This window comes from Bos javanicus, chromosome 8, assembly GCF_032452875.1.
Source record: "Bos javanicus breed banteng chromosome 8, ARS-OSU_banteng_1.0, whole genome shotgun sequence".
NCBI lineage: Eukaryota > Metazoa > Chordata > Mammalia > Artiodactyla > Bovidae > Bos > Bos javanicus.
The window spans coordinates 25,723,540-25,745,321 of record NC_083875.1 but is presented as its reverse complement, the minus strand read 5'-3'; the positions used below and the strand labels follow the sequence as shown (position 1 = coordinate 25,745,321).

At 44.6% G+C, this 21,782-nt stretch overlaps 1 protein-coding gene across 7 annotated transcripts in view; it reads right to left on the bottom strand.

Annotated features, from left to right (window-relative positions):
* SAXO1 (stabilizer of axonemal microtubules 1) overlaps positions 1 to 19,920 on the bottom strand; it is a 141,428-nt gene extending 121,508 nt beyond the window's left edge. For all 7 annotated transcript variants that reach the window (XR_009737975.1, XR_009737978.1, XR_009737976.1 and 4 more), the window contains exon 1: positions 19,582 to 19,920. Coding sequence is in view for 1 of the 7 variants with exons in the window: in XM_061425215.1 (XP_061281199.1) it covers positions 19,582 to 19,628 (47 nt within the window). In the remaining 6 variants the exon portion in view is untranslated. The remainder of the gene's footprint in view (positions 1 to 19,581) is intronic.
* Between the last annotated feature and the right edge of the window lie 1,862 nt (positions 19,921 to 21,782).

Sequence of the window (21,782 nt, the reverse complement as noted above, 5' to 3'; positions counted from 1 at the left end):
TGAGTCTGGCATGGACAATAGGGAGCAGGGCACAGACCGAGTCAAAGGCAAGCCAGCAAGGCGCCCGCCACATTGCTCCCATTAGGAAGGTGGGCAGAATTTCTCCACCCAGCCAGCCCCGCACTGCAGGCAGGGGCGTCCGAACATCACAACGGGATCTCCAAACCCGCGATTCATTGCACTCTCCTTGCTCAGAACTCATACAAGCAACCTGGCAACTATATTTTGGCTCCTACTCTTAATTTTTCTATAAGGAAAGTACACTCTGGCCAGCAAAAGCGATTTTCTAGGCCTCCTCAGCAGATGTGTCTCATTCTAAACTGAGAAATAGGCATTTTGGTTAGCACACCAGTCTCCCTTGGCCTGGTTAGTGCTAAGGCACGCCCAGGGGTGACGGCTCTACTCTTGGGGTGCTGACAAGCAAGATCCTCTGCCAGCGAGAAGCACTGCCACAGAAAGCAATGCTGTCTCTACGAATCAGACATTTTCCCAGAAACAATCCTGTTCCATCAGCCCGCATCAGACTTCCAACGCCCTCCACCTAGACTGAAGGGTGGCTGCAGAAGCTAACTGTAGGTCCTGCTTGCACACGGTTTAGCTCAAACTGGCTTTCAGATGAGCTACGATCTGGAGACAACAGTGTTTGTGAAAGTGTGAGGTGCACACAGCCCATTCAGCATGCCAAATGCAGGTGGGCACCCAAATAACCGTACAACAGTAACGGCCAGGCTAGTAGATTTTGCAGCTTTAGTCCCTTTCACTTTTTGAGAGATTATATTGCCCTCTTGTGGGAAATGGGAAGGTAAAGTTTCACCAAGTTTCCTTTATCCAGGGATACCACGGAAAGAACAAGCCCCTGCTTGGGGCAAGAGCAGAAGGTCACCACTCCAATGTGGGCAACTAACTGTCACACCTTTTCATTTTTCTACAGAAACAAGGTGCAGACTTCTTAAAAATCAGGAAATACCACATGCTAGCAATCAATTCCTTTTTAGATTTCTTTTATAATGTGGATCATTTTTAAGTCTTTCTTGAATTTGCTACAATATTGCTCCTGATTTATGTTTTGGTTTTTTGGTCCCAAGGCACATGAGATCTTAGCTCCCCAACCAGGGATCAAATCCGCAACCCCTGCATTGCGAGGCGAAGTCTTAACCACTGGGCTGCCAGCGAAGTCCCAACCAGTTCCTTTTTCGAGGGAAATATTTGGCAAGCTCCCCATTTGTGAACCAGGTATTGCACAGTCGTTTGTAGAATAGTCTGGTGAGCCTGGAATACAGGCTGGTAGAATCATTAGCACACCAAGGATAGTCAGTATACCGGTGTCAGCACAGCGTGGGGAGCTTGGAACTCAGGGTCCAAGTAGGGAACAGCTAGAAAGGCAGGTGGGCTCTTGAGTGATAGTCTGTCCTCTACTGATGGACAGCTATCAAAGTCTGAACGAAAGCCACGGCCTGATCCAAGTTTTAGAAAAACTGCTATTGGAAATAGCACTGTGACTAGTCCTAGCTACAGCAAAAATAAAGACAGAACCAAGGAGCTCAAGTAAGCACCATCTCCCCACCTCCACCCCACACACAGCAGGATGCTGTATCCGTGGGTGGCATCGGCTTGCTCAGATTGAAGGGTTCCTGAGAGAAGAGCACAGAGTATCAGGACGGCCACAGCTCTGTCTCAGGTATTACCAGATGTCTCCTCTGCCCACAATCAGAATATGAGACCTCCCACCATGGAGGCTCCACAGGGGAAGTGAAGCCAGTGGTGCTGACTGTGCTCCTGTGGAGGTGAGGGCCTCCGTGAACAAGACCACGAGACAGGCCAGGGAGACCTGGAAAGCATTAAAACCTCCCTGCAAGATTTGACTCACACTTAAGGGGGGCCAGGAGGCAGGCAGGGAAGGGGGGCTGAAGTGAGAGGTCCTGTCCCAAGGGGGACTGAGAGGCAAGGCAGAGCTCCAAACAGAAGACACTTCTTGCTGATGGTGATGAAGGCTGATGAGTGCCGGCATCACGTGTCAAGGCTAGGTCCAAACAACCCTTGCCAAAAAACTCCTGGAAGAACAGACCACATCTTTACCTTGCTTCTTTTTAATCAATGACTGGAAAGATCTGAAAGGCTCAAAACCATGTTTCTTCTCCTTAAAGAAACACATGCCTTTTGTTTTTGAGATCAATTCTCCACGAAGGAGCTGTGTGTTACTTAACGTGCGCTCTGCAGCCCACCTGCATCAGAATCATGAGGGTTTAGTGTTAAAACTTGCAGATTCCTGGACCTCAGACCCACAGAGTCAAACTATATGGAGGCAGGGCCCAGGAATTCATGTCTTTCAGAGCCTTCCAGCAGATTCTTAAGCACACTTAAGCTGGAGAACACTGAAATTTCAAACCTTTGCATGCAGTGGGGAAAGCTGTGTGTCTCTCCAAGGACAACAGTATAAGATTCATTCCTGCAATGCAGCCATCACTCAAGACTATCAAATCGTAATCCGTGGTCTGAGAATGCCTCTAGCCAAGTGATTCCCAACCGGGGCCATTTTACCACTCACCCCGCCCAGGGAACATGTAGAAATATCTGGAAACAATTTTTACTGTCCCCAGTGGGTTGGTACCACTGGTATCTAGTGGTTAGAGGCCAGGATTCCAGCTAAACATCCAACCATGCACAGGACAGGTCTTCTCCACATCAAAAATGCCAAAATGGGCCACAGCTGAGAAAAGGGAAAGTGTTAGTAGCTCGGTCATGTCCGACTCTTTGCAATCCCACAGACTGTAGCCCGCCAGGCTCCTCTGTCCGTGGGATTCTTCAGGCAAGAATACTGGAGTGGGTAGTCATTCCCTCCTCCAGGGGACTTTCCCAATTCAGGGATCGAACCCACGTCTCGTGCACTGCAGGCAAATTCTTGACTGTCTGAGCCACCAGGGAATCCGTGCTCTAATTTTATTTTCCTATGTTGGTACAGAAATGTAAACAAACGAATTTGCAGCAATTTCTTTTATTTTTTAACTGCCTAACATCTGACACCCTTCCTTTGAGGGATTCCCAATGATGTTTACCTCATGAGAGGTGTTTCCCACCTCCAGAAACCAAAGAGTAAAACATCCTTCCCAGCCCCGAACTCCACAGAGAGGCCCGAGCACATGATCACAGCACAGCACATCAGAAACTGCCGTCTGGGGACTTGCCGGGGGTCCAGTAGTTGAGAATCCACCTTACAATGCAGGGGATGCAGGTTCAGTCCCTGGTCAGGGAACTAAGATCCCACGTGACACGAGGCAATGGTGCTGCAGCTGCTGAGCCCACTGGCTCCAGAGCCCACGTGCCACAACCAGGGAGTCTGCGCCTGACCACGAAAGATCCCACGACTAAGGCCAGACACAGCAAAATGAATAAATAGATGTTTTGAAAAGGAAAGAAACTTCAATCTGGAAATGTTAATGTAGAACAAGTGATGCAAAAATAAATACAAAGCGGGGTTAGAGTGCAGAACCTGTCGCCAAGGAGGGGCGGTGGCAGGACAGGACTGTGTCCGGGGCAGCAGCTGCACCAGCAGCGTCCTCACCGGGTGGCTGCTGGAGAGGGACTTGGGCTGTGGCTCTGACCCTCTGGCCTCTTTCCCTACCCTCCCGTCTGCCATCCGAGGCTCTTCACTCTTCCCAGTTATTCCGTTTCACTGCACTACAGCTTTTCATTTGTTTAAACCTGCTTAAACCAGCCAATGCCCATTTCCATTGCTTCAGCCAGGAATTCTGTATACTAAAACCATTCTAAAACCTCTTGTTGGTACCAGCAGCATCATTAAATGAGGATGGAACCACACCAAGTTCCTACACCTCAGGCAGGGACTAGAAGCTTCAGAAGCAAAGGGCAGCAGAACAGAAAGCCTCAATCCACACACGGTGATGACTCCGAGCGGACACCCAACTGCACCACAGGGATGGAAGACCTGGACCTCGTCACTGAGGCTTGCTTTATGGTACTGTATTATGTGAGCTTATTTAAGATTCCTCACGTTCCTTTTGGAGAAGAAAGCACCTTAATAAAATCTATTTCTAGACCGAGCAGTGGAAGCGAAACAGGAAGGCTTGAGTCATGCAAGTGTCAGAATTTCAGGAACTGCCATCATTGGCAGCAAAGAGCAAGGAGAGCTTCCAAGCCCACAGCCCGGCTTAGAAAAGGCTTCGAGGTGGTGTGCAGTGGCACGTCACAAGGCAAGAGACGCATGGATCACCCTAGCGCAAGAACGAAACACATCTCAAAAGTCCATCTGCTGGGACTTCCCTGGTGGTCCAGCGGTGAAGAATCCACTTGCCAGTGCAGGGGACTCAGGTTCGATCCCTGGCTCAGGAAGATATGCCATGGGGCAACTAAGCACCTGGGCCACAACTACTGAGCCTGTGCTCTTCAACAAGGGGAGCCACTGTAACGAAAAGACCTCGCACCATAACTAGACAGCAGCCCCACCCGCTGCAACCAGAGAAAGCCTGCACACAGCAACAAAGACCCAGCCAGTCCAAAATATTTTTTTTTTTAATTCCATATACTGGCTGTTAGACTTGAATACATTTTCCACAGAAATACTGCTTCACATGGTGGCTAGAGTCCCAGACTAGCCCACATAAGCCTCCTATACATGAACTCCTATATGTGGACATAACCAGGGAAAGTTATGGAAGCGAAGACAAAGCTTCTTTATAAATTACCTGAAGGTTATCAGAGGGCTCTCAGAAAACCAGGGGTACCAAGCACAGAGGCAGGTTCAGCAGGAGCAGTGGATGAGGCCACGAGGCACAAGCACGCTGCACCGATGCTTTAAGCGTTAAATAGAAACGCCTTAACTGTCTTAACTTCCTTGGTTTGCCAGGCACATACGGATCTCAGCTTATTCTTCATATCGCATGCACCCATTGTTCTTTCCTCCGCAGTAGTCTTTCAAGTTTAATCATCATATTAGAATAAATGCTATTCTCCCCTTCCAGAAATCTGGGTTTTCCGTGCTGAAGGGGACCCTATAGATCCTTTCGTCAAAGCTCCTGAACCCTTTCCACAGGACCCCAACGGGTACACACGCAGCTCAGAGGCCAAAGACTGGCCCCTTCCAGTCCCTATAGTTCTCACTGCTGCAAAATTCTTCTTTCTTTGTATTGGCCCCAGTTCAGCTTTCCTGGAGTGACCACTCAGTGATCTTAGGTCTGCCCTCCTAACAACCCAGAACAAGCCTAAATGACTATCTATCCATCCACTGATCTTGTCAAGTTCAAGTTCTCTCACTTCCAGAATACACTCCCCATAACCTGACCTTCGTGATTACTTATTGGTATTATTTAAAAAATACAGTGCCCAAATGGACAAGCAGCCTTCCGCTGAGATCTGATCAAGCCCAAGTCCAAGGACATAATTATATCTGCTGACCTGCACACCCTACTGCCATTTGATTTGAAACAAAATTAATGTTTCTTATCAGTCACATCACACCATTAAGATCATACTAAATGTGGAACTTCCCTGGCGGTCCAGTGGCTAAGACTCTGTGCTCCCAGTGCAGGGGGCCCTGGTTTCATCCCTCGTCAGGGAACTAGATCCCCCATGTCACAACTAAGAGTCCCCGTGCCACAACTAGAGATCCCCAATGCCGCAATGAAGATCGAAGATCCCACGTGCTGTGATTAAGACCCAGCATAGCCAAACAAATAAATATTTTTTAAAGGATCATATTAAATTGTGGTTAAGCAAAACCCCCAAGACCTTTTCACAGACTATGGCCAAGATAAATGTCTCCCATGATGAATACTTAGAACTGATTTTTCATCCCGACTGTAGACCTTCATGTTTACTCTTGTTAAGTCTCAGCTTGGTTTTGGGCCCTGCATTCCAGCCTGTCAAGATAAGTTTGAATCTTGATTCTGTCGTCTATCACTTGCTCTCTTCTTCTCATTTTGTGTTTTCAGTACATGTGATAAGGATGACTTCTATGTCTTCATCCAAGTTTTGATAAAAATGTTGGACAGAGCTAATGACAGAGTCCTGTGGCATGGTGCTAGTGATACTGTTCCAAGCAGGCAAAAAGCCATCAGTCAACACTCTAATGGGCCTGCTTGTTCAATGAGCTAGGAATCCACCTCATTATACTATCATCTAATCCATCTTTCACCAACTTTACCTACAAGGATAATTTGACAAGAGGCCAATCCTTTCTCTAATCATTTTTTTCCTTCCCCTCCCCTCTTACACAAAATAGCCCCTTCCTCTAACTGCTCAGTTTAGATCATGTAACTCCCACAACTCAACTGATTGGACCAAGGACCAAACTCAACTGACCCTGGATGCCAGAGGAACCCGGTCATAGGCTGATCCAACCAGGCCCTCTTCCCCTTGAAATGTGGAGACTGAACTCCACTGAACTCTTGGTAGCTTCTTTGGTTAACAAAAATGGTAAGCAATGCAAAGTTAGGGCTAGGCACCTACACACGCATCAGACATACCACCAAGATCAAACATCATGAGGCCTGAGAAGGACACTCACTCATTCTAAGCGGCTCCTCAGGAAGTGCTGGCAAAGTCTAGAGGACAGCTGTCCACCCTCAGCTTTGTGACACATCTCCACTTTCCCCTCACTTCTCCAAGATCACCAACAGAGGCACCAGGAGACCTCTGCACACACCTTCAGAACCCCGAGACGTAAAGTCTCTGGGCCTAGGAAAAAAAGCTATTATGGACAATAGGGGCTACCTTCATTGTCTGATGAACGCTAACTTTTTTTATTTTAGTTTTATTGTGGTAAGAACACTTAACATGAGCACTATCCCTCTAATTTTCAGTGCACAATACAGTATTGGTGACTCCAGGTACCATGCTGTACAGCAAATCTCTCCACGTTCTTCATCTTACACAACTGAACTGTGTGTGCTGATAGTGAACTCCCCACCCCCCCTTCCCTCACCCCCTGGCAACCATCATTCCACCCTGATTCTATGAATTCAACTATTTTAGACAAAAGGATGAGTACAATCACATTTGTCTTTTATGACTACCTTATTTTACTTAGCATAACATCCTTGAAGTTCGTCCGTGTTGTCACATATTACAGCATTTCCTCATTTTTTTAAACTAAATAATATTTTACTGTGTGTATATGCAACATATTCTTTATCCACTCATCCATCAGTGACATTTAGGTTGCTTCCACACCTTGGCTATTGTGAATAATGCTGCAACAAACAAGAGGGTGCTGAGAGCTCTTCGAGAGCCTGATATCTACTCTTTCGGATTAAAACCTAGAACTGGGATTGATGGATCATACAAGTAGCTCTACTTTTGCTTTTTTGGGAACCCACCATACTGTTTTCCATGATGGCTGCACCATCTTGCATTCCCACCAACAAGATGAAGAGGCAGCCTACAGAATAGGATAACATATGTCCAATGTTAAATTCCAAAACATCTAAAGGAACTCATGTAACTCAATAGCAAAAAGAAAAATTTGATTTTAAAATGGGCCTAGGACTTGAACTGACATAGGCTTATGGAAAAAATGTCCACTACAAAATCATCAGGGAAATGCTCAAAGCTACAACGAGATACCCCCTTCACACTGTTATCAACAAACAAAACTGATGATCACTGACTTGGAGAAGTCCAAAGATGTTAACGGACCTGAACGACTTCACAAACCTCATCATTAATCAAAACCAGGACTAGAATCCAAACATACTGACTCACTGTCTCTAATTCTTTCCCTGTCGCCATCCACTGCCCTCCCATTTGAAGCAGGATACAAAACAAACAAGGGATTCGATCAGTTCTCTGCTTTTCATCTTGAGTTCTTGTTCTCAGATATTATAGGCTTTATTTGGAAAACACAGTTAAAGTATACTTGAAGGAGAAAATGGACAATTGAAGCGGAAAAATTTTGGTTTTTTTAAAAATGATACTATTTTTTAAATTAACTGACCAGTACAAGCAGAAATTTAAGGTATCTTACAACCTAATTTGATTGAGCATGAGGGACTTGGAACTTTGCTGGTGATCCAGTGGTTGGGAATCCACCAATCCTAGGGACATGGGTTTGATCCCTGGTCTGGGAAGATCCCATGGGCCGTGGAGCAACTAAGCCTGTGTGCTGCAACTCCTGAGCCCAGATGCCTAGGGCCCATGCTCTGCAATAAGAGAACCACTGCAACGGCTTCTGCCAGAGGCTGAAGTCCCTGCCTGTGCACCACGAGGAGGAGCGGCCCCCTCACTGCAACTGGAGAAAGCTGGCGCACGGCATCAGGCCCAGCACAGCCAGTAAATAAAGAAAAGAATGACGGACTTTTGGATACCTGGATGTCTAAACTACGTGGATAGATTTGGCTACGTGGTTAACTTGACAGCCATTTAGAAACACTGCCATTTCCTTTTAGAGACACAATTACAGATGCTTCAAAGTTATTCTGAACCAGCCCATAAAGAAAACTCCAGAATAGAATGGAAAAGAATGTTATATGATAAGGATGCCTTTAATGCCCTGGTCACTGAACTTAAGGCTTGGAAAGCCCTAAACCGAACAGAAACTTAAAGTCTGTTACTGTCAGTCAGAACTTGAGAAATACAGTCATTGCTGGACTCAGTGTAGATAGACAGTCTTGCAAGGACTGAGAGCCTCCCAGCTGTGTCAAGGGTAGTTTCGATCTTTGCAGACGATCCCTATCCTCCACATTTAATTGAGTTCCCCAAGCACTTTAGCACATCACTCTGCTTTCATTCTCTGCAGAGCATTTAACTACCTACCAGTTACTAAGGGCTTCCCAGGTGGCTCAGTGGTAAAGAACCTGCTTGCCAATGCAGGAGACATAGGTTCAATCCCCAGGTCGAGAAGATCCCCTGGAGAAGGAAATAGCAACCCGCTCCAGTATTCTTGCCTGACAAATCCCATGGACCCAGGAGCCTAGTGGGCTACAGTCCATGGAGTCGCAAAGAGTCAGACACGACTGAGCAACTTAACAACCAGTTAATAAACAAAATTAACTCTCTCTCCTAGAGTGCAAGCTCTCCATGAGAGAGGAGATCTTGTTCACACTTCTCAGAGCTTCACAACCTAGCACACAGACCTACATCTTCTTTATATTTATAGAATAACACTTATCTGCGCTCTTTGCAATATATGCCAGGCCTTGTTTATTTGCTTAATAAAGGCACAATCCTCACAAAAACCCTCTGAGGTAGGCTCTGTTGTCATCTGCATTTTTTTTTCTGGCCAAACCATGCAGCAACCCATGTCCCCTGCGTTGGGAGAGCAGAGTCTTACCCTATCGTCACCTGCATTTTACAGATGCGGACACTAGCACACAGGAGGAGACTATGCTGTCAGATGGTTCGACAAGACACCGCGGGTGAGCAGAAAGGCTCGGAATTGAACCCACGGGGTCTGGCTTCACAATCTCTGCCAAGTCCTGCACCCAGCTGGCTCTCATAGTAAATCATCAGTAAGTTATCTGTTGAATTTCAAAAAATGCCAAGAATGAAACGGAGACTATATACTTTAAAAATATATATTAAGAACTATAAATCCATTCAGATCTAACTGAATAACAGGTTTAAGTTAGGCCTGATTCAGATACTGGATATTTATTTTAACAGAAAAAAGAGGAAAATGCTGCTCCTTTAAGTACTTCTTTGGGGGAGAAGAGTGTTTTATCTGTTATTTGCCTGTTCCAATCCATCAACGGCTCTCTCTGCCCTGAGAGCTCCCGTTCTGAGGCCCTGACAGGCCCCTGAGCGCTCCGTGTGGGTGTGATGTCTCCACATCTCTGTCTAGGCTCCTGGTGTGGACATGCCCCCACCACCATAACGTTTTCCTTCAGAGCTCGTCATACCACACCAGGCCTGTTAAGCACAGTTTTCACCCCCGTCTTCCACTTGCACAGGCTTCCCTGACAGCTCAGTGGTAAAGAATCTGCCTGCAACGCAGGAGACACAGGAGGCTCCGGTTTGATCTCTGGGTCAGGAAGATCCCCTGGAGGAGGAAATGGCAACCCACTCCAGTATTCTTGCCTGGAGAATCCCATGGACAGAGGAGCCTGGTGGGCTACAGTCCACGGGGTCGCAAAGAGTTGGACACAACGGAGCACATTCCACTTGCACAAGCTTCCACAGCCACAAAGCAGCAGAGTCAGGGTTCAAAACCAGGCGCTCTGACTCTGGCACTGCCTCTCCTGACCACCCCAGGAAAGCAATTCCCCTCCTAGAGCACGCCCTCCCAGTGGTCCGTGCCACCTCTGCAGTCCCGCGTCACTCATCTCATCCATCCTGTGCATTTGTAGCTTAGCTACTCCCACCCCTCCCCCCATGAGACACTTCATTTCCTCAAATGAACCTTCTCATCTGAAGGCCAGTCTGAGATACTTGTTATCGATGGAGGGAACAGTGTTTAAAACTATCCAGGGCAGGACGGAATTGGAGCACACTTTCTCTAAACTCATCCACTTAGAAACTCTAAGACTAAGTAGATCATTTTAACTACTGTAATTTGAATTACCACAAAGTTGTACTCTGCAATTTCCTAATATCTAAAATTTGACTAATAATATATATTGACTTATACTCTTTTTATAAGATTAAAGGTATTTACGAACAAACACTAATTCCGATATCACAAAAATACCATTATTTTTAAACAGGATATAACATTTGAGTGCGTAAGTTTACAACAAAAATAATTCAATGTTAAAGTGAAAGGTTCCCCGCCCCCCAACTTGGCTTCTCTATCTGGATTCTGTTAAAGATAAAAAGCCACCAGCAAGCATCTATTAAAAGCTGCTCTTTGTCTTTTTTTCTTAATAAGAATTTATGAAGTCAATTTTATTTAAATTAAAAACAAGAATTCTTCTTGAAACATGTAATATCAAACCAACTCCTCGATTTTTTTTTCCCCTTCCTCTTAATTTGTAACAGAGACTCTAAGAAAATAAAATCTAAGGTTAAGGAAATTTCCACCAATGTGAAGAAAATATTTTCCAAAATTAAAATAACAAGTTCCTCCCTGGTTAACATAACTGATTTAAGTTGCAGATACATGGCTGCCCCTGAGATCACCTTCCTCCCCAGCCCCGTGCAAGGGCCAAATCCACATCCTTTTCAGCAATTTGCAAGTCCTCTATGGGACTACCTTTTTTATGAAATGCTGCACATACTACCAATGCTACATAAATATTTCATGATACATTACCCAGGCCTGGAATTTCCTGCAAGATTGCATGAAGTCTTTAGAACAGTGTACTGCAAGTCATAAAATAATCAGATATAAAAGTAAGCTGGATCAATCCCTTGATTAACCACAATTTTTTTTAACAAGAATTTCAGAAAAAATAGTGTTACTACAACTTAATCTCAGGAGAGAGATTTGCTATTTATATTACTTTACTAAATGGCTTTTAGAATTATACTTTATTTTTTAACATTAGGTAATATTTCTCAACTGGACAGGAGCCCTCCCATTATCATCTACAGTCAAAAATGACCCAGTATGACTTGAAGGCAGATGGCAGACTGAATTGTAACATCTAGCAGTCTGATACACAGTAAAAGATGAATAAAATTTAACTGTTGACCTAATTGTCCCTTAATCTTAATAAAATATGTTCTCGGATATTAAAATTAATGCTTCAAATTCCTTGTCTATAAAATAAAAGCTGGGAACCATTAAGATCCCTTCTAGCTTTAAAAGGCTGATTAACAATTTATTTTATCCTCAGCCCTTCCCCCCCACCCCACCTGTCCCAGTTGCAAATTTAGTCATCTGGGATAAGAACAGCTCTGTAAACAGAAAACACCCCCAGGGAAAATGAAGGCTAAGATCAAGGAATCGAATTTCCAAACTAAGCAACGTTCCCCGTGTTGCAAGACAAAGGTAATAATATATGAGAAAATGGTTTTAAAATTTTTAAATTTTCAAAACACTAGAGAAATGGTGGTCTAATATTGAAGACTATGAAAGTCTGGCATTTTTTTCAGGATCAGGAAGGGCTGGGGACATTCAGACAATCTCAGTATGTACAAAAGCAGGGTCTCTACACTCGAACGCTCAGACACTTCAAAGAAGCTGTTGTGTCAAGAAAAGTGATGAGATGGTTAGAAACAATTTTTAAATGCTTACCTTGCTGTATTTCTACATCTCATGAATATGTTTGGTTATCTGGCATTGACTGTATTGAAAAAGAAATTATAACACTTTATGGTAATAAACCAATTGCCAGATTTTTGGTTGCCAGATTTTGGGGTACTGTTGTGGACAGAAAGCCTTGGGCTCAATTCAGGTAAATGTGTCTGGTTTTTTAAAACCAGCAAAGCTCTTTAAAAAGTTTCATGAGGGGTTGAAGTCTCCAGATTTAAATACCTGCAACACCTCCTGGATCATCGAAAAAGCATGAGAGTTCCAGAAAAACATCTACTTCTGCTTTATTGACTACGCCACAGCCTTTGACTGTGTGGATCACAACAAACTACGGAAAATTCTTCAAGAGATGAGAATACCAGACCATCTGACCTACCTCCTGAGAAATCTGTATGCAGGTCAAGGAGCAACAGTTAGAACTGGACATGGAACAACAGACTGGTTCCAAATCGGGAAAGGAATAAGACAAGGGTGTATATTGTCACCCTATTTAACTTATATGCAGAGTACATCATGAGAAATGCTGGACTGGATGAAGCACAAGCTGGAATCAAGATTGCCAGGAGAAATATCAATAATCTCAGATATGAAGACGACACCACCCTTATGGCAGAAAGAGAAGAAAACTAAAGGGCCTCTTGATGAAAGAGAAAGAGGCGAATAAAAAAGTTGGCTTAAAACTCAACATTCAGAAAACTAAGATCATGGCATCTGGTCCCATCACTTCATGGAAAATAGACGGGGAAACAATGGAAACACTGAGAGACTATTTTTATAGGCTCCAAAATCACTGCCGCTGGTGACTGAAACCATGAAATTAAAAGATGCTTGCTCCTTGGAAGGAAAGTTATGACTGGCCTAGGCAGCATATTAGAAAGCAGAGACATTACTTTGCCAACAAAGGTCCATTTAGTCAAAGCGATGGTTTTTTCAGTAGTCATGTAGGGATGTGAGAGTTGGACTATAAGAAAAGCTGAATGCCAAAGAACTGATGCTTTTGAACTGTGGTGTTGGAGAAGACTCTTGAGAGTCCCTTGGACTGCAAGGAGATCCAATCAGTCCATTCTAAAGGAAATCAGTCCTGAATATTCATTGGAAGGATTGATGCTGAAGCTGAAACTCCAATACTTTGGCCACCTGATGCGAAGGACTGACTCACTGGAAAAGATCCTGATGCTGGAAAAGATAGAACATGGGAGGAGAAGGGGATGACAGACGATGAGATGGTTGGATGGCATCACTGACTCGATGGACATGAGTTTGAGCAGGCTCTGGGACTTGGTGATGGACAGGAAAGCCTGGTGTGCTGCAGTCCATGGGGCCACAAAGAGTCAGACATGAATGAACAACTGAACTGAACACCTTCTCTTTGTCATCTGTGATCTACCCCTCAATGTATACCACTTCCTGAGCTCTGCTGGGTCCTAACTGTAACTGCTCATTTTAGAAAACTTAAGGTAAATCTATTTTTAAAAAAAAGAAAAGAAAAACCCAGAACAAGGTATTGTTTTCCTTTTAGGCAGATCTGGCAGTGAGTTGGTCAGGAGAAGGCTGCCATCTTGTGGCCAAAAGGAAGAACTGTCTCCAAGAGTTCTATTCCTCCAGCCTGCGGCAGCGGCTCCCACAGAAGAAGCCTACCTATCCAGGGAGGAAGTCTACCCATTCAGGGCTCCATGTACATCCTGAGCCTCCCCAACAAGAACAACAAAGTGTTCAAAAATCAAAGTTGAAAGGACATTAAAGAACTATTTGCTCAAAGCCTTTGAAAGAAGAGGAAAGAAGAGATAGGGGCTTCCCTCCCTGGCTGGCAGGCCCACAGGCCTCCTAATTTTAAAAACATGGGGGAACTGAAGCCATAGGAGACCAGGTGGACTCACTCAGAATCAAGGCCCCCCTCTCCCACTGAAAGGTTGTCTCATCTGACCATAGGGTTCATCTTCACGCATGCTTTTCCGCTAGATTTCTCATCACTTTTTCCCATAACCTCAGGCTGGCAAAGTAAAAAATGTTTGACTTCCATAGCTTAGAGAACACCTATGAAATTCCTTGCATTCCTTCCCTACCCATTTCTGAACAGGCTTAATTGGAGGTGAGGAGAAAGACTTCCAAATAATAAGACTCTGGGTCAGTGATGCCCAATATAACCCTGCAATGCTGGAAATGTTCCCTGGTTGTACTGTGCAATAGAACTGCACACATGTAGCTACTGAGTATTTCGAATGACACTACACGCACAACTGAGTACATGACTGAAGAACTGACACTTTCATTTAACTTTAAATACTTTAGATGAAGTTGCCACACGTGACTAGTAGCTAATCTAGGAGACAGCAGAGCTCGCCTCCCTAATCCATTCCAGCCTATCACCTTGACAAACAAAATCCATCTATTTATTCAAAAAGATACATTTTGACTGCTCAACAGAGAATAGTGTGTTAATATTATACAGCACACACACAAATAGAAAACATGGGCTCTGCTTTCCAAGAATATACAAAGAGGGGAGAAAGCATGCAGGCAGGTAACGAGAACCATTAACATGAAATGGGGTCCCTCTCTGATGGGGAGCTACAGGGTTGGGTTAGCAAGACGTGCAACTGACACAGGGCCTTAAAAGGTCGTGGAGCAGAGAAGGGACTCAGATACTTAAAAAGGAGGGCAACAAAGGCAAGGGAACAGAGACAGGAAGCCACAGGGTCTGCTTAGGGGAGGACAGGAAGCCCAATCCAGTGTAAGGAGCGGTTTCATGGGAGGGGATCATAGACAGAACTGGAAAGGTACGTAAGGACCCATTTCCAAACTTAAACATTAGAGACCTAAGGGGAAAACAATGAGATTTAGAAGGAAGGGACCAATATAGTCTGTAAAGGAGGAAGGCTCAAAACTTTAAAGATGGTTAGATGCTGGGGACGGTGGAAGAGATGGGTCAAGTTTTTAAACCCGAGATAACAAGACAAGAATGTCCTCTCTTATCACTTTTATTCAACACAGTTTTGAAAATCCTAGTCATGGCAATCAGAGACAAACAAATAAAAATAAAAGGAATCCAAATTGGAGACGTAAAACTGTCACTATTTGCAGATGACATGACACTAGACATAGAAAATATTAAAGATGTTACCAGAAAATTGCTAGAGCTCATCAATGAATTTGGTAATGTTGCAGAATACAAAATTAATACACAGAAATCTCTTGCATCCCTATACACTGACAACGAAAGATCAGAAAGAGGAATTAAGGAAACAATCCCATTTACCATGACATCAGAAAGAATAAAATATCTAGGGATAAACCTACCTAACGAGGCAAAAGACTTGTACTCAGAAAACTATAAAATGAAAGAAATCAAAAATGACACAAACAGAGAGAGATACCATGCTCTTCGACTAAAAGAATCAATATTGTCAAAATGACAATACCACCCAAAGTAATGCACAGATGCAATGCAATCCCTATCAAATTAACGATAGCATTTTCTGCAGAATTAGAACAAAAATGTTTACAATATGTATGAAAATACAAAAGACCCCAAATAGCCAAAGCAAACTTAAGAAAAATGGAGCTGGAGGAATCAGGCTCCCTGACTTCAGACTATACTATAAAGGTGCCTCAAAACAGTATGGTACTGGCACAAAAAAACAGAACTATAGATCAATGGAATCGGATAGAAAGTCCAGTGATAAACCCACGCACCTATGGTCCCCAATCTATGATGGAGGAGACAAGAACATACAATGGAGAAAAGAGAGTTTCTTCAATAAGTGATGCTAGGAAAACTGTACAGTTACATGTAGAAGAATGAAATCAGAACACTCTAACACTATACACACACACAACTCAAAATGGATTAAAGACCTAAATGCAAGAAACCATAAGATTCCTAGAACAAAACATAGGCCGAACACTGACAAAAATCACAGCAAGATCTTTTTTGATCCACCTTTTAGAGTAATGAAAATTAAAATAAATAAACAAGTGGAACTTAATTAAACTCAAAAACTTTTTGCACAGCAGAGGAAACCATATACAAAAAAAGACAACCCACAAAAGGCGAGAAAATAATTGCAAATGAAGTGACCAATAAGGGATTAATCGCCAAAATTACAAATAGCCTATGCAGTTCAATAACAAAAAAACAAACATCCAATCAAAAAATAGGAAGATCTAAATAGACATTTCTCTAAAGAAGACACACAGGTGGCCAAAAAGCACATGAAAAGATGCTCAATATCATTAATTATTAGGGAAGTACGAATCAAAACTACAATTAGGAATCATCTCACACCAGTCAGAATGGCCATCATCAAAAAAAATCTAGAAACAATAAATGTTGGAGAGGGTGCAGAGAAAAGGGAAACCTCCTACACTATTGATGAGAACGTACATTGGTGTGGTTGCTATGGAGAACAGTATGGAGGTGCCTTAAAAAAACTAAAAATAGAGCTACCTTGTCATCCAGCAACTCCACTCCTGGGCAAATGTCTGAAGAAAACCATAATTCAGAAAGATATGTGTACCTCAGTGTTCACTGCAGCACTACTTACAATAGCCAGGACATGGAGGCAACCTGAATGCCCATCAACAGAGGAGTGGATAAAGAAGATGTGGTGCACAGGTACAACAGAACGTGACTCAGCCATAAAAGAAGGACATGTGCGGCAACATGAATGGACCTAGAGACTGTCATACTGAGTGAAGTCAGCCAAGCAGAGACAAGTATCATGATATTGCTTATATGCAGAATCTTTAAAAAGTGGTACAAATGAATGTAGTCACAAAATGGGAACAGCGTCACAAACACAGAAAACATACTTATGGTTCCCAAGGAGGAAAGAGGAGATTGGGGTTGACATATACACACTACTACACGTAAAGTAGATAATAAGAATCTACTGTATACCACAGGGAACTCTACCTAATACTCTGTAATGCACTATATGGGAAAAGGATCTAAAAAGAGTGGATATATGTATAACTGATTAACTCTGCTGTACAACAGAAACAATACTGTAAATCAACTATACAGCAGTAAAAATTAAATTAAACAAATAAATAAAACCAGTGTAAATGGACCATCTAAGGCAACATTAATGGGGCAGATACTAGGAGAGAGGGATCATGCCGACTGGTTAAAGCTGAGGTTGATGAAATAAAGAGATGGCCCAATAAGCACTTTGAGAGCTGAAATGAGACCAAAAGAAGAGAAAGGCTGATGGATGTGAGAGTCAAACCAGAGACCCCTGACTGAAATCTGAGTGGAAGGGTAGGTACAGGAAGAGGAAGGAAAGAAGAGACCCACAGATAGACTCTGCATCCTGATGGGAAATAAGCTATATTCAGGGACAGAAGAGAAACAGAGAAGGAATATCCCCTACTACAGAATTAGGACAGAGACTTCTCTCTGCATATCCTCTGCACCTCTTAAATGAACAGTCCTGCCTTCCTAATGGGAATGGATACTGTGCAAAGATGGAGATTGCATCAGATATTTCAATCCCAACAGCCACAAGAGAACAAATTAAGCCCCAGTCCTACCTGAATAACTCAGTATCTTAAGAGAAGATGAGAGGGTATGTGAAGGGCCCCAGGAGAGGGTGTCGTAGAGGTTTTCCCTCACTAGTGTGGAAACTTAGCCCCAGATTACAACACTGCTCTGGATCTGCCTAACAAAGCTTAAAAACAAGACCCATGCTTCTACTTGATCTAGCTCAGTGGTTCCCAATCCTGGCAAATGGGAAAATCGCCCAAAGACTGCTGGTGATTTAACAGCCTGGGCAACCAGTATTGTTTTAAGCTCCCCAGGTGACTCTTGCGAGCAGCCCAGGTTGAGAACCACCCACCGACGCCCGAGATGTGTAAGGCTGCTCACCCAGTTTCTAGAGTCCCCTTTAAATCTCCCCACTCCGGATGCCATTTTCAATATTCATGTAACATAGCTGGCAAACACCTATTGCAGCTTCCAACATGATAACACATTTCCAGCACAATCCATTAACAGAAGTCTCACACACACTTTTTCATTGAAACCTTAGAGAATCCTGGAGAAGACGGGTTACCTGCCCAAGACCCCACAGTTAGCAACCATCCAGGAGGGCTGACCCCAGAGCCGTCACTCTTTTCTGTTGCTCCTCTGCTGTTCTCAAGCCCAACAATTTCTAAGATGTCCTTGGGAAGCAGGTGAAAGAAGCCACCTTAGGCATTGTGAGATATAGGAGAGAAATCAACAACTCTGACTAAAACTCACAATCTCTCCAAGACCACAAGCTTCACCCAAGTATGAAGAGACACGTGTACCCCAATGTTCATCGCAGCACTGTTTATAATAGCCAGGACATGGAAGCAACCTAGATGTCCATCAGCAGATGAATGGATAAGCTGTGGTACATATACACAATGGAGTATTACTCAGCCATTAAAAAGAATACATTTGAATCAGTTCTAATGAGGTGGATGAAACTGGAGCCGATTATACAGAGTGAAGTAGCCAGAAAGAAAAACACCAATACAGTATACTAATGCATATATATGGAATTTATAAAGATGGTAACGATAACCCTGTATGCAAGACAGCAAAAGAGACACAGATGTATAGAACAGTCTTTTGGACTCTGGGAGAGGGAGAGGGGGGATGATTTGGGAGAATGGTATTGAAACATGTATAATATCATATAAGAAATCGCCAGTCCAGGTTCGATGCAGGATACAGGAATGCTTGGGGCTGATGCACTAGGATGACCCAGAGGGATGGTAAGGGGAGGGAGGGGGGAGGGGGATTCAGGATTGGGAACACGTGTACATCCGTGGTGGATTCATGTTGATGTATGGCAAAACCAATACAATATTGTAAAGTAATTAGCCTCCCATTAAAATATTTTTTTTAATTTAAAAAATAAATAAATAAAGGCAATGGACAGGAGAGAACAGTGAAAAAATAGCTTCTTTTCCTTATTCTTGTTCAACTCTACACCACTGTGGACACGAATTCTAGAAATACCTTACACTTCTAAGTAGCGACGATGTCTCTGAGTGAGAAACTCCAGTTACATGAAAGGATTCCTCTTCCCCATCACAGACTCTTCCAAAAGCAAACCAACAAAAGATGCAAGACTTGGCCCGACCTGGCCAGAGGTTTTCTGACCTCGCCCAACACGCCCTGGGCTGCAGTGGGGTGCGCACAAACTACGTATCTGTGCCCACTTTCAGCCTCCCTGCAGTTCTGCGTGGAAGGACCACAGAGACGCCCTAAGGCCCAGCCACCGTCGCTGGGACTAACTCAACGCGGCCGCGGTAACTGCTAGTTGGCAACACGCCAGTCTAAATGACACCAGGAGGACGCATCCACCGTGGTGCCACCGGAGCCCAGGGTCAGGTCTCACTGACTTTCGGAGTCTGAAAACCCAGGCTCGCGGGCCCTGGGCGCGCGGCAGCCTTACCCGCAGGAGCACAGTTCACAGACGCATTTCCCCTTCGTCGGGGCCATCCTGAGGCCTGGGAGTCCTCGCCGAGCATCCGCCGCCGCCGCTGCCAAGACCCCGACTGCCTCGGGGAGCGCGCCAAGTTTCGAGGGCCTTGGCAAATTTTCTGAATGCTGACCCCAAAGAAAACGTAAGCGGCCCTTTTGCCAAGTCCGGTCTTGCGTTTCCTTCCCTGAGCGGGCCTCGCACGGGAGCAGCACCGAGCGTGGACCGCGCGGGCCGGGCGACCTCCCCCTGCGCGCGCAGCCCGGGCCTCTGCCCGCCCCACCCACGCACAAGCCCGCAGCCCGGCCCGCGGGGCCTCTGTGACATCACCCGGGTCATGAGATACACCTGTGGGTGGCAGTGAGGGCACAAGCACCTGCGTTTGTGAGGTCAGGAAGCTTCCCGCGGCTTGTCTGGCGGGTCCAGGACCAAGGTCCCTCACTGGGCCTTGTTGAAATCCCAGGGAAAGCGAAGGACATGAGGACTTTGGAAAGTTCCTGGGTGTACAAGTCCTCAAGCAGCCTGCTCACGTGGACAAAAAAGGCTGAAAACCCCACTGTCATCACACTAGGTGGCATTTTTTATCTCTAGAACCTATGGTGCCCCTGGGTATAGAAAGGCACCCACCCACTGATTTCCAGAAGACTGGACTAAAACACCATTTCCAGATCTTTCTTGTGGAAATCATGCCTGCAGCTCCCCCCATAGACCTTGCTCTATGAGAACAAAGCAGTTACAGGGCGCCAGGGGCTTAACTGCTCACTGGGTGCTCAGTCATTCCCCCAGGTGCTAGTAATGATGCTGGGCCGTGGTCCTCAAGTTTGAGCCTGCATCAGAATCACCTGGCTTGATGAAAGCCAGATTGCCCAAGCCACCCCCAAGTTTCTGATTCAGTAGGTCTCAGTTCAGTTGAGTGGCTCAGTCGTGTCTGACTCTTTGCAACCTCATGGACTACATACAGCACGCCAGGCCTCCCTGTCCATCACCAACTCCCGGCGTTTACTCAAACTCATGTCCATTGAGTCAGTGATGCCATCTAACCATCTCATCCTCTGTCATCCCCTTCTCCTCCCACCTTTAATCTTTCCCAGCATCAGGGTTTTTTCAAATGAGTCAGTTATTCGCTTTAGGTGCCCAAAGTATGGGAGTTTCAGCTTCAGCATCAGTCCTTCCAATGAATATTCAGGACTGATTTCCTTTCGGATAGACTGATTGGATCTCCTTGCAGTCCAAGGGACTCTCAAGAGTCTTCTTCAACCCCACAGTGCGAAAGCATCAATTCTTCGGCACTCAGCTTTCTTTATAGTCTAACTCCCACATCCATACATGACTACATAGCGTTGACTAGATGGACCTTTGTTGGCAAAGTAATGTCTCTGCTTTTTAATATACTGTCTAGGTTGGTCATAACTTTTCTTCAGGAGCCAATGTCTTTTAATTTCATGGCTGCAGGCACCATTTGCAGTGATTTTGGAGCCCCCAAAATTGTTTCCCCATCTATTTTCCATGAAGTGATGGGACCAGATGCCATGATCTTAGTTTTCTGAATGTTGAGTTTTAAGCCAACTTTTTCACTCTCCTCTTTCACTTTCACCAAGAGGCCCTTTAGTTCTTCTTCACTTTCTGCCATAAGGGTGGTGTCATCTGAATATCTGAGGTTATTGATATTTCTCTTAGCAATAGGTCTGGGTGGGCCTAACAAGATCTGAGCCACACAGATGCTGCTAGGCCAGGGACCACACTTTGAGAAGCACAGTTTGAGAGATTATTTTGCCCTCTCTATAACTAGTCAGCCCCTGGTATAGTGTTTCTTCAGCTATCCTCACCCTGAGAACCACTACAGATCCTGCCCAGAAGCCACTGGCATCAAACTTTTTAATCTGGGACCCTAGTTTCAACAAGAAGCCTAGTGATTTGGATCAGAAGCAAGCTACAGAGGCACTGCTCTACCAGCTGCTCTGGAAAGAAACATGCTTTTCCAGTTAGGAGACATGAGAGCTTCAAGTATTGACAATCCCATGCTTTATCTTCCCCACACTTCCTAACTCTTGCATTAGATGTTTGGGTTTGGTTTGGTTGTTTGTTTGGCTGCACTGGGTCTCGGTTGGGGGCACTTGGCATCTTTGACGCTGTTGTGGGTGAGAACTCTTAGCTGTGGCATGTTGGATCTAGTC